The 17,856-nt window shown below is 38.0% G+C and overlaps 1 protein-coding gene across 1 annotated transcript; it reads left to right on the forward strand.

Moving 5' to 3' along the window:
- Window positions 1-4,117: 4,117 nt before the first annotated feature.
- RGS13 (regulator of G protein signaling 13) lies at window positions 4,118-17,200 on the forward strand. The gene is made up of 4 exons (XM_086463052.1): window positions 4,118-4,197; window positions 12,617-12,678; window positions 14,548-14,714; window positions 17,003-17,200. The coding sequence occupies exons 1-4, from the start codon at window positions 4,118-4,120 to the stop codon at window positions 17,198-17,200; spliced, it is 507 nt and encodes a 168-aa protein (XP_086319178.1).
- Window positions 17,201-17,856: the final 656 nt, after the last annotated feature.

The following is a 17,856-nucleotide window of genomic DNA, read 5'->3' on the forward strand; positions in this document are numbered from 1 at the left end:
TTTCACAATCTCCCACAAGTGTATCTCCCTGGTTCGTGATGTGGTACATTATGAGAATGGAGAGTGGTGGGTGCTTTTTCAAAAAGAAATGGTTCCGTTACTTACAAGCCAACCTTGGTACATTTCTAATCTTTCACCTTATTTGCAGTAGGAACCTGTAGGAACCTGAAAACAACTACAAAGGTCAATTGCCCAGGTTGTTAATTCCAGAGATATTCCAGCCCACTCAAGTGTCCCTGGCAACATGACCATGTTTCACCAAGCAATAAACAGCATAGCAGAAATTCAGAGTTGTCTCTGGGATGCTGTTGTAAGCCCAGTATTACATATCTGTTGCTATAGCAGGGCTATACAAAGCCAGTTGTTTAAACAAGGTCCAAGAGATCTGGAAGTATTTTATGGCAATTTATAGTGCCATCCATACTAATCTACTTCATAAAAGGAAGAAGCTGTAAGTAGTAGTTCAATGGTACAACTGAAACAATTTACAGTATTTTAAGACACTTAACAATATTTACCTGCATTAAAACAGTCCAGAGATAGCTATTTTTATTATTTTTTCAAAAATCTTTTTTTCAAAATGAGTATACAATGCTTATTTTGCAGTGATTTTTTTTTTTTTTTTTTTAAATATTGCCTAAGTGGAGGTTCTTTGGACTCAGAAAAACAGCCAAACATAGAGATCAAAGGGATTAAGGACTCAGTATTTCCTGTGACCCTCGGTTCATTTACAAGGTGCATGCACCACATCAAGTTCATTTGTGATTTCCTACTCATCTCCTCCCCTCACCCATGCACAGAAATAGCCTCAGCATTGCAGGTTGGTTTCACAGCTGTGGGTTGTGCCCTGCCCAGCATGGCAATCTCTTCCAAAACGGGACATGTTACACATCGAATGTGGAAAGCGTGCCTCCCTGGAAACTTCCCATACTCAAAGTAGAATCTTTTGAATGCAAGCTCTATTTACTATCTTGTAAATGAATTAGTAGGCAATTGGAGGAAACTGTCCTTTTTCAACATATATTAGACTGAGGTAATTATCAGTTAACTGCTAAAACTTTCCAGAACATTAAGGCTCTGACAGTGATCCAACACTTATTAAAATATTAAATATGTATGTCAAACAGCTTATTTGATTATTTTTTAAAAACTAGATTCAGCTTTCCCTTTTTGGAGAAAATATACTGCAAGAGAATGGAAATTTGCTGTTCCATTCACAGTCCCTAAGAAAAATGGTTGAATCAGATTTGCCATCAGCTACAGATCGCTGTAGGAGAGCAGGATGCAGTATACAGAGAAGCTTTAAGATTTAACAGTAGTGACTTGGACTTGAAGATGTTTCTGCCTTACCTCTGAAAGAAACATTTTCATTGTTTGTCAGTGTGTCAGTATAAAGTGTACACAGCGTTTCAGTATACTGTCTTCAGGTATACTTTTGAAACAAATCAACTTCTCCCTGCTGCAGAGAGAAATTTTCTTTATAGGAGGATTCAAGAGTCCAGCAGACTCTGAGTGTACATTTAGAAGACTAACTTTAACCTCTCCAATTTGGAAAACCTTCTCTAAATGTATTCCCTGAAATAATATTTTTAATATTATCCCAAATAAAACTAAAAATATGGTATAACATAGTACCATTCTCTCCCATATATTGAAAAGGCCATCCACAGAAGCCTGTTAGTAGAGACATCCTATCATTATGCACAGTGAAACAGGAAGGAAAAGAAAGCTGAGATGGCGATGAATAGTACAAACTCATCACCTTAGACCCCTAAGTGCCACCCGTCCCTGCCCACGCTCTGAAGTAACAGGCTTTCCAGATGTCATCTCCTTTATGATTGTGAAATGAGTTTGAAAAGCAAAAATAGATGACAATAGGTGGAAAAATTAGATGTTCTCATCTTCCATTCAGAGACAGGAGTTGATTGTATCAGAGTATAATGTCTATAAATGAAGCTTTTAGAAATTAAATCTTTAGTCATTAAACAGAGAGAAACTGCAAAACAAGTGCTTGCTTAATATTCATTGGATAATTTAAATTTGTCTTGCACGCTCGGAAACAAAGTCAGAGAGGAGTTAAGGTTATCCCTAGGGTGGGTTTTTTTTTTTTGGATAAATACAGCCTTAAAGGTTTTAGTTACAAAAAGGAGATTTAGATCAACCAAGAGGTGATGTACTCATTTTGAAAATAAACTCATTCCCCTTCATTTCTCAAAACAGCCCCAGAAAGTATTCTTTTGAATGACCCCAAAGATGATCAACATTTAAACTCTACTTCCCTTATATTTCTTCAAACAGCCAAAGCACCACAAAGCCTTAAAGCACTTCTCTAAACTAGTTTGGTGGCCAGTTTTCACATGGTCCCTTTCACTAATAAAATTAAAAATAGCTTGAGTGAAAAATGAAGTGCATAAATGTAAACCTATCAGGATCGCTCTAGACTTGTGTGCAAAGAGAAACAGAGCAGATGAGCAATGCTTCTCTTCGAAGTTCTTTGTACAGCAAAAAACCTAAAGTGACAGTACAACTGCCTACAAATGACATCACCTGAGACACAATGGGGTTTGTTTTTCCAGGTTACTGTGGTCGGAGGGCTTCTGCTATTAGAGGACAACCTTTAAAAATAAAACAAAATAAACACTCTGTGTAATAGCATAACTTAGTAACCCACGAATTTCATACCACTTATGGAAAAAGTCTGTGCTACGTTTACTGTGGCAAATGGTATGTCAACCATGAAGGTCAAGAAGCCAGCTTCAAAGATAGAGAAGAGACTTGCTACTGAACAGAATTTGACCAGCCGTGAATCTGAACAAGGCAACACACTTGTTCATGCCAGTCTGAGGAAACAGTGAACACAGTCAGGATGTTCAGAGTTCAAAGTCCAACCAGGAGCTGTTCATGTGCTAGAACAACCATCTGGAGGATAAGGAGCCCTGGGCTAACATGGTCAGATATTCTGACCAACTTGGACAAAAATGTAATCAATATTTTTACACTAAACAAACAACTGTAAGATGGACAACTGGCAACTTCCAAATGAGTACATTGCAGGAAGTGTAAGTAAGTAGCCTTGTTTACTGCTGAACTTTTGTGCAAGTGTGTATGCAGAGTCTGACAGAGAGCTAAGGGCACACAGTGCTCTGTACCCAAACCACAGTACCCACCACTCTGAAGCTTGATTGAATGGGAGGGTTAAAAGTTCATGTAAAAACTAGTCCGAGCTTCCAGTCACATGATTTCCTTTTCTGCTTCAATAGTTGCAGAATATCAGGCTCACACAATGACATCACAGCTTTTAGGAAGAAAGAGGGAAGAGAAAGGTCATGGTGTATAACTGAGGTAAGGTTTTCAGAAGTACTATCTAGACTTCAGGCTGTTTTCACTCAGCAGATGATTGTTAACAGAGTTTACAGAGACCAGTCACAATGTAAGATTTGTCCAACCTTATTGATAAAATCTGAGGACATGAACACAGAAACTATTCAAATTCTTGAAGTCAGTGACTACTAGCAGGCCATGACTACTTCTACCCAGAAACCGAAACCACTTCATCATCTGTATAGCTGCAGGGAGTTTCGTGGTTGTTGTAGCCTACAGTAAGGAGCTGAACCTGTGAACACTGCTCCTTATTGCCCTGGGAGCAGATCTTTGCTGCACACTGAACCTAACTTTTCTTGAAGCTGTTTTCAATTACATGGCAAGAGAGTTCCCAACAGAACCTGATCAAAGCCACCAGGCAAGATGCAAGCAGAGAAACAGCACTGTCTGCTGGAAACATCAATGGCTGTACTAAGTGAAAAACAAGAATGGTGATCCATTATTTCTATACTACGCCCACTCAAACAGCGACAAGGGTGAGTAGCACCTAGGTCAGAGTATTCACTTTCTGCTCTCCTCAAGGTTAACAAAGGACTCTTAATACTTTACTGTTTTTCCTGTGCTTGGCCCTGGATCTCTAGGTACATCCTCAGTTTAATTTAACGTGCCCTTGTAAGACACTGCATCAGGAATGTGAGAGCCAGGCAAGCCCCAACAAGCAGTGTTCCTATATTCATGAATGCCACTGCGTGGGTGTACTGCAGGAGAAAGGGTAGCAACGTGCAAGCAGGGGACTATGTGGGTAGATGGAAAGAATGGGTACAACACAGAGAATGAGACAGACAGTACTTCCATGTTCGCTAGTGTGAAACAGATGTAGGTGGGTGAGGGGTTTATTGAGCAGAAGAGCATCAAAGTAGAAACACAAGTAGGAAACAATGAATATAAGGGCAAGAGAAAAAAATAAAAAGAAGGCATGAGAATTAACAAAGATGCTACTAGATAGGTGAACACAAGAAAACAGAAAAGGAAATGCAAGATTATGAGCAAGAACTCGTCAGGGAGCATTATCCTCGCTGATAAAAAAAAATTGTTGCAATAAAGATGGTCAACATATATTGTCTAAACTAGCTGGAAACTGATAGTTAATTCCTAGAAAAAGAACAGGCCAGAACAACTGACAAGTTCAGCAGCTCTGATATGATATAGACATTTTCTCTGTTTTGATACTTTGACTTTTCAGTTTTCTTCATAATTTCCTTTCTGTCCAACTCAACTGCTGAATGAACCACACAATCATTGATTCCTACATTGCGCGTGCCCTCACGACACTGAAGTTGTTCTGTGCCCATACACACGGCAACATGAGGAATTCAAACGAAAAAGGTCGTATCAGAAGCTGCATTAACCAGCCTGTTCAATGTATGCCTCAGTCACCTGCTTGTCTCCGTGTCTCACCTGTTGGCGTGAGGAGTCTCTTTCAGGCTAAATGAGGACATTCATTACAATGAAACTGCAGAGAGTTTCCCTAGAGCCTGCACCCCACATCAACCCTCATGAAACTGCAGTTTGAGCTGATGCACACAGAAGCTATGCCTTCTCCTTCAGGGTGATACCAGACGACATCTAGCGGAATATCTATGTAATAAGAGGAAGGGTATGATTTAGATTCAATCATGTAAGTTTTCAGTGAAGCAGCATGCCTAGTTAATGACTAAACCTTGCACTCCTATGTGCTTTAAATATTCTGGAAAGGGACATAGAAAGGTAATGTCCTGGGTATCAAGCTATGAAAGAAAGGTAGTGGAAAGCAGCTGACTCAGAGAAAAAAGTTGTAAAATCATATTTGCAACAAGTTTCATGAAATAGTAACAAGCTTGAATGGTAGCAGTCCTGTTGAGAGTAAGAAGATAGAGTCCTTGTAGTGACTGGGAAGCACGGTGGTGGCAGGCAGGAACATATCCATAGCCCGTCATGGTCCCTCAGTCTTTGAGGGCTTCCAAGCCAGCCAGATTCTCTGGTTTTACAGTTGCTCCGCACTGATCCAAGGATAGATTTGCCAGCAAGTCAACCACCCCATGCTAAGGCACTCAGACATTCCTAAGTGCCTGATGATACCCATTAAATTTCAAATGGTGCTTTAAAGCACAATGAAACTGCAGATGTGAAATAAGCAACAAATCCTGCACCTACATGTCCTCCCACTGTACAAGTCAAAAGGAGGTTAGGAGAAGTATTTTCTTCAGCTTAATATTGAAAACAAGCTTATGGAAAAAAAAATCCAATCAAGTTTATTTCAATTTTAAGCAATATTACAGTATTTTTAATGTCTTTAATATGTAAAAGAAAATATTTGAGCACAAAGTCACTTGTTACTGATACTCAGTCACTGCACAATTTAAATTTACAAAGAGATGATCTCATATACAGTGTCCTGATAATGAACATCAGTTGACGATACAAAAAAGCCCTAAATAGTTCGTTATCATTCATTTTAATACTAAGATTTTAGATGAGCTATCCTTTAGTGCTGATAAAATTTATTGCAAAAATAAGATATATTTAAGGTTTTGCAAAAGAACTTGCTTATGTACATATATATACACACAAGGTTTTTATGAAATATATGTAAACCAAATAGTTAAAAACTAGTTCAAATGACTAGTGGAGATTATCAACAAATTTGGATTCTCATTATGTAACTTTTCCAGAGTCACATTTATTCATACGATGCTTTCTTATTTTTAATTTAAGTAGTTCTACAGGTAAGATTCTTTATACTAATTTTTAGCTTGTCAAGTTCAAGCCAAAGTTATTTCCCTCAGATGCTTTTAGTAGATAATTGCTTGTATGTGCAGGCATTAGAAGCATTATTTTTGAGGAGGCATGGGAGAAAGTTGGGTTGTCTCACTGTTGTGATTATTTGAATAAACTCAAGTTACATTACATAGATATTTGCCCCTGCCCATTCCTATTATAGAAATGGAACAAAAAACTCCAAAAACCTGTGTGAAGGTATGAAGAATACAAAATAAGATTTAATGAAATAGCAATCGGTAGAAAATAGATTGCATTGTGATGTTTGTCCCTCCCTTTCCATAAGCACAGGCCAGGGCCCGTGGTTAGTCTCTTACAGGCAGGCTTTTGTGCTGCCCTGCTCAGGTACCAGGTTCTACTGTGGGTGTGCAAACCCCACACGTTTCCTCCCTTAGCAGAATCATCACTGTTGGAAAATGGATGTACATCCTTCTACACTAGCCCTGTGTACCAGTAGGGTGAGCTGCAATAAAATAAATGAGTGTACTATATTGTAGGCTCAAACTGTTTAGGTTCAAATACTACACAGTTCATGCTTTGCCTAGGTGGCATTGTAAGAGAAAAAGAAAGACGAGTCAAAACAGGCAGATAAGATTGAAGGAAACATTGCAAACTGCACACAGCTGGGCTGTCAGCTGGAGCAGGGGGAAGACCAGACTTTCCCTCCTGACACAGTCTGTGCCTTGTAGACACTGGCAAATCCGCAGGGATCACAGCTCACAACTACCCCCAGAAAGGACAGAAAGCCCTCTAGAAAGATTTTTCTTTTCCTTCCCCTCTGTGACTAATTTGCAACAACTAACTGAGCTAGTTGCTTACTCCCAAGGCTCCAGTATCACTACAAACTAGTCCACCACTGGCGTGAACAGAGCAACTTCAGTGCTACTGCACTGTGTGGTTGCTTTGAAACACTTGGCTAGAGAAGAATAAGTGAAACTTGAGTCTCAAATTAAAATTAGGCCATAACCTGGGCACCAGCTATGAGAAAAATGGCAGAGGACCTCATACAAGTTTAAGGAAAGTTCTGCTCTAACATCACTCAGATGGTGCTCAATACCAGGCAGACCAGTTGGAAGCATATAAAAGCCTCACACTAATGGGTCAGAGCAGAAAATAAAGGCTCTCCCATGGCAATCTGAAGTACTTCATAATGCTGCCTCTAAGAGGATGAAACTTGGTTTTAGTGCGAGGGTACTTTTGCTTTTCATCTCATTTCAACATGGACCTTAGATTTCATATAATGAACTTTGATAAAGGGGTGGAAAATATTAGTCACAAAACTTGGACAATACATGCAAGATTTCAGTGAAGTGAAACACAGCTTCATTTCATTACAGCTGATCAGTAGAGATGTCAAGATAATTTCAGAGCAACCAGCATTTGTCACTGGTGCATCAGAGTCCAGCTGAACTTTTTCTGATAGAAACCACAGCCACTGTTTGCCTATGGTATGTATAAGAAAGGAGTCGGGCACTAACATGAGCAGTGTAGGCACAGCCAAAGGGCAATGAGATCTCCTGTACTAAAATATTGAAGAAAAAAAACAGGTCAAGCAATTTGGAAAATTATACCTACAAATGCAACTACTAGATGAAACTTCTTAACCAAGGAAACAATTCAAGAAGAGTTTCTGTAAGTATGAGTTTTGTACTTCAAAATAGCAACAGAAAAGTATAGCACAGACAGGAAAACACCTGTTTTTCACTTTGTGTATAAAATTATCTCAGCATAGCAAAGGTATTCATTTTAGAAATGTTTCTGATGTATAAACAACTTTATCCCTATTTATATATTAATATTTTGTGTAATACTCTTAGTACAAACTAAGCCGAGTGTCATTACAGAAGGCAATTAATTAGAACTTTTATAGTTTCTCTCTGAAGGCTTTGCTGAAACCTATGCTGTGTACTCAAAACTGTGACATCACATAGTTCACAGATTCACTGGCACAGCATAAGAGTGCTGAAAAGTAAAAATGTATGTTGTAGTTCAAAAAAATAAAGAGATCTTGTTCTTTGATATACTAAAGCATTTTTCCTGATACTTTTCCAATGTAAAGTATAATAACAGTTAAACAGTCATTTCCAGATCAGCACTGCCTACATCTTTTACAGACATGAATAACCTCAGGACTTAGATTCACTTTTTATCAGACAGGCAATTCCTTCTCTGGAAGTATTGTAACCATATGACTTTCTTTTTGATTACAAGACCTGTAGGAAGTGCAAATCCTACATGTTAAAGAACTTGTGGCCTTTTTGCAATGAAGTCTTATAATGAACAAACAAAAAGGATACTACATGTTACTTATATGTATCAGGTGAAAACAGCACCCAGGATCCAAATCTATTTAGCTGAACACTGCAGAGCTGTATTAAGTGGTTAAGATGTAGATGGGCTAGCATTGACAGCAGAAGATGGAACACTAATATAGGTAAAGCCACAGGCTTCACTTGTGAAGATTAGCCAATTCAAAACTGACACAAACTGCTCAAGGGCATGTTGTAGCTTTGTGTACTATTCGTGTCTTATTTTAGGACTAAGACTATTGCCAGCAGAAACAAGCAACATCGGACAAATGAAGCATAGGCTCAGTGGAAAGAAGACATTCCAAAGAAGCACTGAAAAAGATAAAATCAGCATGCTCTGTTCCTTGGTCTATTAGGAAATGTTTCTAATACAAAAAGGAGAGAGAACCACTAACCCCTGGATGTAAGCTCAGCAAACATGTGTACTCAACAAGCCCTGGGGACCAATATTTGCTTAAAGACTCCAACTCAAATTAAAATGGTTCCTCAGAACATTACCGTTTCTTTATACAAATGTGACTTCATGCAGCAACACCTGAAGAGAAAAATTACTGATTGAGACTTTGAATTTAGATGGAAGTAGCTGAACTATATTAGTTAACATTGCATCGTCTAATATTTCCTGAGCATTTCTGTACACTAGGCAACATACTTAAGCTCCTTCAGGTTTCAAAAAAGCCACAAAGGCCGTATTTGGTTTATATTTCAGTGAATAGAAGACTAACAATTGCAACATGAAAACACCCAAAATAGAGGGCATTGGGTGAAATAGTCTAAAATAAAATTATAAGCGATAACCATACGCCAGAATTAAAATATATAACTTTATGTTAAATATGGGATATTGTGTAGTTTCAAAAGATTGCTTTTAAGCAGAGGGTGAGATGAGCAGTGAAATGAATAGGCAAGTGTAGAAGTCGTCATACAGAAACCAAGCAGAGAGTGTAGTTCAGAGAATTCCACAAAGGTAAAAAACAGGCAATGGCCACTGGCAATCCTACAGGGCTGCAGGGAGCGTGAGCAGCAGAGGTTGCAGTATAGCAGTCAGGCAGAGTTAGGAAGCTTCAATACCCTGTGGGAAATCTACTGGGTAAGACTCATACAATGCAAAACTGGATATAGGTGTCACGGAAAACAAGACTAAAGGTAAATGAAACCTTTTCACAGGTTCAGAATGCTGGGAGGTACAACCTTGTTCTGTGTTTTACCGTGTGTTTCAGTCTGTGGGAAAAAATTAGTTGTAGGAGTAGTATGTGCCAGTCAAACCCAAACCTGAAAGAAACTTTAAGTAAATAGTGTATAGGACTATTGTTCTGAATTCAGGCAGCTCTATGCAAACTTACCCACTGTCCTATGTAAACTTTGCAAAGAATTTGGCATCTCTTGAAAGCCAAAGGAGAAGAAAGAAACATACTCCAGGTCAAAAGGTATATTTAATTTTGTTTTTTAGACAAACATGTTCTTGACCCACTCATTCCTAATAAAAAATTACAGCCTTTCTTATGGATATCATCTGTGTACAAAAGCAAGTTTAATACAAATTTTTATTGACTTTGAGATATTTGCTGGACAAATATCAATGTTAATCTCAGACACTTGACAAGTTACTCAGTATTGTCCAGTTTACACTGAGCTCTGATCTCTGATCCAGGTCACTCTGAACTTTCAGGGGAAAGATTCCTGGTTTCCTTCTGCTCTGGGTCAGGCTCAAACTTGTAATCTTTTCACAATTGGAGGAGTGAAGAGGGAGAATTATTAACATTTCTATTTTTCCCTAAGAGATATCCACTGGCGTGCCTAATTTTTTTTTTTTTTAATTTTTTTTTTAAGTTCTTGCATGTTACAAAAGTATATTTTTGTCTAACGCTTTGACCATGACTCATAGATAAAGATTAGATACATAAAATAAGAACACTGCTAGAACTGGTTGCACTGCTATATGAAGACTGAATTATAAGCAGAATTTGAGATATAACTGAGTGCAGCAGGTTTAAAACTCACATGTTTTCCATGTTTAGGAGAATGAGTCCAAATACTTGTTGGCTTTGCAAGATATTCAGAGTAGAAGAAAATGAGATCAGTTCTAAGTAAGTAACGATAAGATTCTTATGTTCTGCAATACATGCAGCTGTCTCAACAGGAGAGACACAGTTTGCAGCGGAAGTTTTCTTTGCAAGCTTAAGATCATGCAAAAGAGTGCAACACCTTCACAACTTCTCAAGGACTTCTCTCCTCAGCAGTAGCCAGGGAAGCCCCTCCCACTGGAGGGGGTACAAGAAGTGAATGATAGCTCCCCCAAGACACTACAACAGCATTTTCTAATTTAAACTTTGGAGTCCCAGCTGTAATTTTAGGAGAATATTCTGGGGTTTTTTTCAGTGTAATATATGTTCTTCAGCAATTCAATCATGTTGCAAATCAGTTCAACAAGAAATTTACTGTCAGCACAGCAGCTATGAAAATGGTATTAATACAGATACTAATAACCCATGTTTAATTTCCCTTACTGCCTTTTGTACTTCCCTGATTTTAAAAGGAAAGTAAAATGTTTTCCTCTGTGTCAGCTGACCCATCAGGCAGCATTCTTTCTGCTTCACAGGTTAATGCTAAAGATAAACAATCAGAAATGGAAATAAGATGGCCCTACTGATGAAGCTCAGTGAGACAGACAAGATTGTCACTCGTTCTGTATACAAGTGCTATTGCTGACATAGGTGAAATATTATCTGCGTCAGTAACAGCCAATATGACTCAGAAGCAGCTCTTAAGGAAAAAAAAACATTCAAAGGACTAGAAATTCTCACTATAACCACACCCTTCATGAGTTTATACAGACAGGAGGCCAGTAGCTCATGAGAAAGGAAAAAAAAATTACTGGCAAGAGTTACTAGAGAGTTATTAACACCACAATTTGATAGTGGTAAAATTTCTCTTACTATATATTTCTCTTGTCAGGTCAAATTGATCAGGAAAGCCTGACAAAATAATCAGTGAGAGACAGCGTGTACTCTTTCAGAGAAAGAGAGAATTAGATGAAGTTAGGAATAAAGGAGTGATCATCAATTAGAAAAAGCTACAAGGCTACTAATGGCTGTTGTGCATTAGAAATCTATGAGGCGTCATGCAGCACTATAACAAAGCCAGTTTTGCTTTTAATTTAAATGTAAAAAAAAAAAATTTGTGATACTAAGTAGCTGTTGTCAAAACTGTAGCTCATACGAAAACAAAATACTCAATGAGAAGGGATCTCCTCCCAGGTTTGGCTGACGCATAATGGAAAGCACCCTCTGGAATACATCCCTTGTGTTTTCTTCTACTAGTATAAGCATAAGCATTTTTTCCAATTTACGAGCATTGATGTCCTATAACTGCAATGCTTAAAAATCGGAGGGTGTAAATGGAGCTGCAGCACTTAAATGGAGCTATTGGTCCTCAGTTATTTTTCCTTAAATTGTTTAGTCTCTCATCTCGCTACTTCCATACCCAGAATCAGGCAGGAGACTTCTACAAGCTTATGAAATTAGTGCTTAAAAAGAGCAAACATGAAAGAAAGAAATCTGATTGCAGTCAGCTCCAAGAACTGTCTAGATCAGTAATAGTGTGTCATACTGCACTGTAAACAACTGGAGAGAGATAGAAGTCCCTTACAGCTAAGGGTGGATTAACCTTTCATTATTCACTTTATGTTCATAGCTTATATTCAGCTCTGAGCTGATAAGTCAGCTCAGATGTTAAAGGCCTTTTTCTAACCCGTACCATTCTATGATTCTACGAAATATTAGAACAAGATCTTGAGCCCTTAAAGACTTTCCTGCTAAGTACAAACATCTGATAAACGATATAATGATTCCTGTCCCAAAGAAGTTGCTATCTATAAAGCTAGTACTGTCCTTGCTTCTCCTAGGCACAATTTAAATAAGTGAATGCCATTTCTAGAGGAATTACATGGGAGCACCTTGAGATGGAACTGTTTTTGTTACAGCAAGAAGAATATTTGCTTCAGCATAGTGAGCACAAGATCTAGGACACACAGCAAAATCTTTTTAAATGCAAGATTCATACAGTTCTTATTTAAATTAGGGGACAGATTTTCAATAACGTAATTAAATTTAATTTTTTTATACTTTGAAGCACAGTTAATCCTACAATAATCTCCTTTTTTTCTCAAGAGTGTCTTTGGATGAAGTGCTACAATGGTCCCAGTCTTTTGAAAAGCTGATAACAAGTAAATGTGAGTAACTGTGTATTTGTATCCCAGATGGATTCCTGAAAAAAGTTCCCATGAAGTGAAATCAATGTCATGCGGTATAATGTATGCTGTCTTACATGCAACTATTGAAAAACAGCTGTGTGTGACATGGTTAGCGTGCATCACACAGAAAATAAATGTAGCATGCTGTAAATGCTTTCCCAAGCTTGCCATTTCTGCAAGCACATGTGATTCTTTTAAAGGCACATCATATCTGCCATATCCCCACTTAGAGCACTGTAAAGCAATGTATTTTAGAAGAAAGTGAAAGAAAAGTTGACTTTGGAAATGCTGTATATGGCAGACACCATGCCTAAGGGCACACATGTAGTGTAATGCCATGGAAGGCAACTCAGACCCTCATCTCAGGTATGGGAAGAACTGTAGCTGCAGGAGCAAATCTGAACTTTCCCACTCCAGCATCGTTCTGGGCTCAGAGCTCTCCCACATTTCTTGTATGGTCAGTAGTCTGGTACATCACTGCAGAATTATTTTTTTTTTTTTTAAATATTGACAAGAAAGTCATGTGCAGAGTCACACCACAGCACAAACCTCTAAAAGTTATTCCTAAGGACCGGCATTATTTTCAAACCACAGACAGACAACAAAGAGCAAGAAGATTAACAGATAGAATTTGTAACTATAAAGAAAAAGATTTTGCCATTAAAATCTTTAACAGCAAACAACCTAGTACGTTACAGTTTGCAGGGAAAGCACAGGGAGAAAGTGCACAACAGAAAACAGTAAAGAGAGATAAAATTATAGCACAAGCAGCAGGCATGCGTGCAATCATCCTCACTGCCGGATGACAGGCAGAGCTCAATGCCTTTGGAAACATGAAGGCCCAGATTGCTGTACCAGCAGGAAAGTTTGCTTGTAGCTTCCAGCAGTGCTCGGATGCTGCCCTTCTTAAAATACCTCGTTCACAGCACTTAGATGACACTATTCGTTGATTTTGAATTCATTTAAATGGTTAATGCAATTGGAAAATGCAAAAATGCACTCACATGAAAAGCCAAAGGATTTGCAGCTCTTTATGAAAGGTAGGCAAAGTGTTTGCCTATCTTGAGTCTTACTTTGAAAGTACATCTTACCACTGCAAGCACCGTTCTGCTCAAGTGCTAGAACCAAATGAAGCCTCATAAACGTTCTCCTGGCTACAGTCACTTTAGTAACTCTATTACTTAATTCTGTACAAAGCAAGCTCAGCGACATGACAAAAGGCAGCCTCAGGAATTTAATCTTTGCCAAGATCAAGCTGATTGCTGCTGTCAGGCTCCTTTGCCAGGTTTTTCAAAGGCATCCCCAGATGCTTAACCACTTACTTGCTGAAGAGAACATTCTTTTAACTGCTTTTCTTTGCGCAATTACAGCAGCAAGAAAAAAGATTATTTCCTTTTTTTTGCTAATTGCTTTTTCCTCAAATTCTTACACCAAGAAAAGAAGGTCTTATTTTTTTTTACTCAGATCATGATTATTTGGTAATACTTTGGTATCTTCTGCACAAAACTAGAACTGGAATTTAAAAATACTTGTCAGGCTTTGGATATGTTTGATAGAGTTCACAGAGATCAGGAAGAACAAAGTTTCCAGTGCTCTGTCCCTGCATAGTGAAATGCCACTGAGGTGAAAGGGAGCTCTGCACGTGCAGGAAAATGCAATGTTGAAGCGTGGAGTTCTGAAGTGAGTCAGTGCGTTTAATTCCCCATTTTGACATAATCTAGTAAGAATATTTATAGGTGTACAATCAAGAATTATACTGCCTTGCAAATGTCCCTATTGCCTTCAAAGGACTCTAAAGTTAATGCATATATACATGGTATATAAATTTCACTTCTGAAATATTTACAGATGGGCCTATGATCTACAAGACCTACTTGAAGACAGAGCACAGTGACGAAAACATAGAATTCTGGCTTGCTTGTGAAGCTTATAAGAAGATCACATCACAGAGGAAAAGAATTTCCATGGCCAGGAAACTTTTTACAAGTTACATTCAACCCCAGGCTCCCAATGAGGTGACACACAATAACACGAGCTCTATTTCCTCTAATAGAAATGCCTGATGTGTAATGTAGGTTACAAAAAGCAACAAATGACTAGCACTTCTTGTATTAAAGGGAGTGAAAACTGTTGCTATTCACCCTCCCCAAGCTCTTTTGCACCCAGAATTTTACTACTTGCCTTCACATCTTTTCTATAGGCAAGTCTTTCAACTCTATCTGCCAAGGATACAAGCAAAAGACACAATTAGATTAAGAGACAAGTTCTTGGATCAGTCTATTGTTTTTAGCATCTGATCCAGGGGCCATTGATATCATTTAAATAGATTTTGGATTACGCCATTGCTACATGTATCTATTACTTCAGTCTTTGCAAGAATAACTACAAATGGACAAAGTAAAATTTCTACCCAGTGCTGTCCCCTTTGTAAAATGGGCTAAAATAAAGGTTCCAAGACAGATTAATTATTTTCTGCTTCCAGCAGCACGAGATTTAGGGAAAACAGATTCGTATGCAAAATGTTTGAGAGTGATTTTTTTTCTGACAAGTGACTATACAAAAAAAATAGTCATTCCTGCTCAGCCAGTCATGCTCTATGACCTTTAACTATTCCTGCTTACTCTTCTCCTTGCAAAAATAAACTAATACTGGCTTTTGCTGCCGCTGCCTCTGGCAGATTGACATAACAGAAAAATCAGGCTAAATTATTTTCTGGTTTACGCATAACAATAAAATTATTATAAAGTCTCAAAATGCAGCCTCCCTGTTGACACTGAAGGGCAAGCCAAAACCAACTCAGCTGGATTCCCAAATGTTGGCTGAGAGCATTTGATATTTTAAATGACTAAAGCACTGCTACTAATCCAAAACTTGAGAAAATTTGAAAGTTTCCTCTGTTGCTTTTAAATGCCAATTGGCAAGACAATGCATTTTTCTGTCTTTTTTTGATTTATTTTGTTTTTAGCATGTGCAGATATAGGAAACTCAGCAAGACATTTGCATTTCCAAAAGACGAATGTCAGTATTGCAAACCACAAGTTCATTAATCAAAAGTAAGGGCTTAAATCAGGACAGTTAAAAATAGTATGTATTTGAATCTTGCTATTGGCTCTCTGGTTTCTAGGTCTTCAGGATACACTGATTTTACATTTTCTTGGTGTTCACTATTAACACAAGTACCACTCTAAACAGGTAGATGCTCATGAGGATTTAAAATACAGTTTAAATTCAAATTGCAGCAGCATTTAAAAAGGTGCAACTCAAATGACTCCTCCAGAAGAGCAAGATCCCAACCCATGAAAGACATCAGCATTAACTTCACAGACTTAGGGCTCTCCTCTCAACACTAACAGATGAAGTCAAGCTGAAAAAAGCAATGTAATTCTTCACGAGCTAATGGATTATCAAAAGTTTCCATTTATCTATTGTATTTTCCTATCACTAGACCTTTCTACTCTTACACACCCACAGAGTTTCAACTTATCTACTACAAACCCTGGATTGCAGCAGAAGAGCTCTAGGAATCAAAACTTTTCCTAAACAAGGTTGATATACGGGCCTAGTTTTATCTTATCTCAGAGATAATAATTTTAGCAATTGGTTTTAACCAGTACTGTGCACTTCCAGCCACTTGGACTCATTAGAAACGAAAAGTCAGGCTTCCTCTTCAGTGATCTAATCCTAGCTCTGGGAACAATTCTTAGCAAGAAAAGGGGGTTGGATGTCAGCACCTTTCAGCTACTTGTTCCACTGCAGCCACTCCATGCAAACTGTGTCCATGGGACTTCTTCCTCTGCCTAAATCACACACACTTTCTTATTCTTTCTAGAAGTAGGGAGCAAATCAAACACCAAACCTTAGGGTGGTTAAGCGATATGTGTCTCCTGACTTCAATTGATAGCAATAGTGACTTTACCACTGCTCTTGTCCTCCGTTGATCACAATAGCCAGGATTAAACTGGCTTTTCTGTTAAGGATGTGGGGCAGACTGGGAAGTTCAGTCAGCTCTCAGGCTTCTTATCCCCAAGGGAGCAAACTCCCCATCCAACCACTAACGTACTTCTTACTAAATCAAACACCAGAAGAGAAGCAAATTGGTCAACTACTAAGATGGTGCTTTCTGGCATTATAAGGAGAAATCCACGCTGCTAGAATCAATGTTTCTGGTTAGGTGCTGAATTTAGTTTAGAGGTGTGTAAAAAGGTATAAATAAAAGGCATTCAGTACAGGTCCCCCAAATTCAATCTTACCCTCCCTTTGCTTGTATTCAGTGATGCTTTAGTAATGTTATGTTCTGTTTCAGATTAACATTGACGGTCCTGCAAGGAAAGCGATTATAAGGAATATTCAAGAGCCAACACAGTCCTGTTTTGATGAAGCACAGAGAATAATTTACATGCACATGGAAAGAGATTCTTATCCACGATTTCTTGAATCAAAGTTCTATCGAAAACTCAAACACAGCCTTCAAACTAATGGCAATAATTCAATAGTAAATTAAAGAGAAAGGTTGAAAATTTACGAAGGTTTCTTCTGGCATGAAAGTGTTTAAGACTTAAAGTAGACAGGAGAAATCAGGCAGCAGACAAATATTATTACTAATCTGCTCAACTGTTCTGTTGATGTTAGAATTGATGAGGCACTATCTTTCCTCTTCCCTTTCTTTTCCCCTGGAAGAGTTCTGTTTTTGTTTTCCACTCCCCTCAAGAAAAACCTAAAACTAGCAAAAACTAAGTGTAAAAAGCTTCAGCCAAAATGATAGCTTAAGTCTTTTATTGATATTTGAAAACTCTAATAACATATTTTCAGTATTTGTGTTTGGAGAGATCTGAAATTAAAAAAAGTTTTGCTGCTAGGAAATAAAATGTTTATTAGGCTATACAGAACACAGAAGAAAAGAATATCTGCATTGCTGCATTTACTTTTTTCTTGTTTTATTCTTTCAAAGTAAAAGATCAGTTACGAAGTACAGCTGTTTGCCTCATCTTAATCTACGAAGTGTAGTATTCATATGGCTTAGAGCTGATTCTATGTTGAATTATGATGTACAACATGTGCTATAAAGGTCCTTGGTCTACAGCATACTATAATACTACCAGTGTTTCCTGAATTTATCTCCAGTGATAAAACTCATTTGTACTTTGTCTTTTTTTCTGG

This window comes from Leptosomus discolor, chromosome 3 (genome assembly GCF_034619465.1).
Source record: "Leptosomus discolor isolate bLepDis1 chromosome 3, bLepDis1.hap2, whole genome shotgun sequence".
Lineage (NCBI taxonomy): Eukaryota > Metazoa > Chordata > Aves > Leptosomiformes > Leptosomidae > Leptosomus > Leptosomus discolor.

Bases quoted from the DNA above. Each gene is read 5' to 3' on its own strand.
- RGS13 (XM_086463052.1), top strand. From the start codon at position 4,118: ATGTGGGTAGATGGAAAGAATGGGTACAACACAGAGAATGAGACAGAC. The intron at 4,198-12,616 runs GTAGGTGGGTGA...TTTTTTCTCAAG, and splicing joins TTCGCTAGTGTGAAACAGAT to AGTGTCTTTGGATGAAGTGC. The intron at 12,679-14,547 runs GTGAGTAACTGT...AAATATTTACAG, and splicing joins AAAGCTGATAACAAGTAAAT to ATGGGCCTATGATCTACAAG.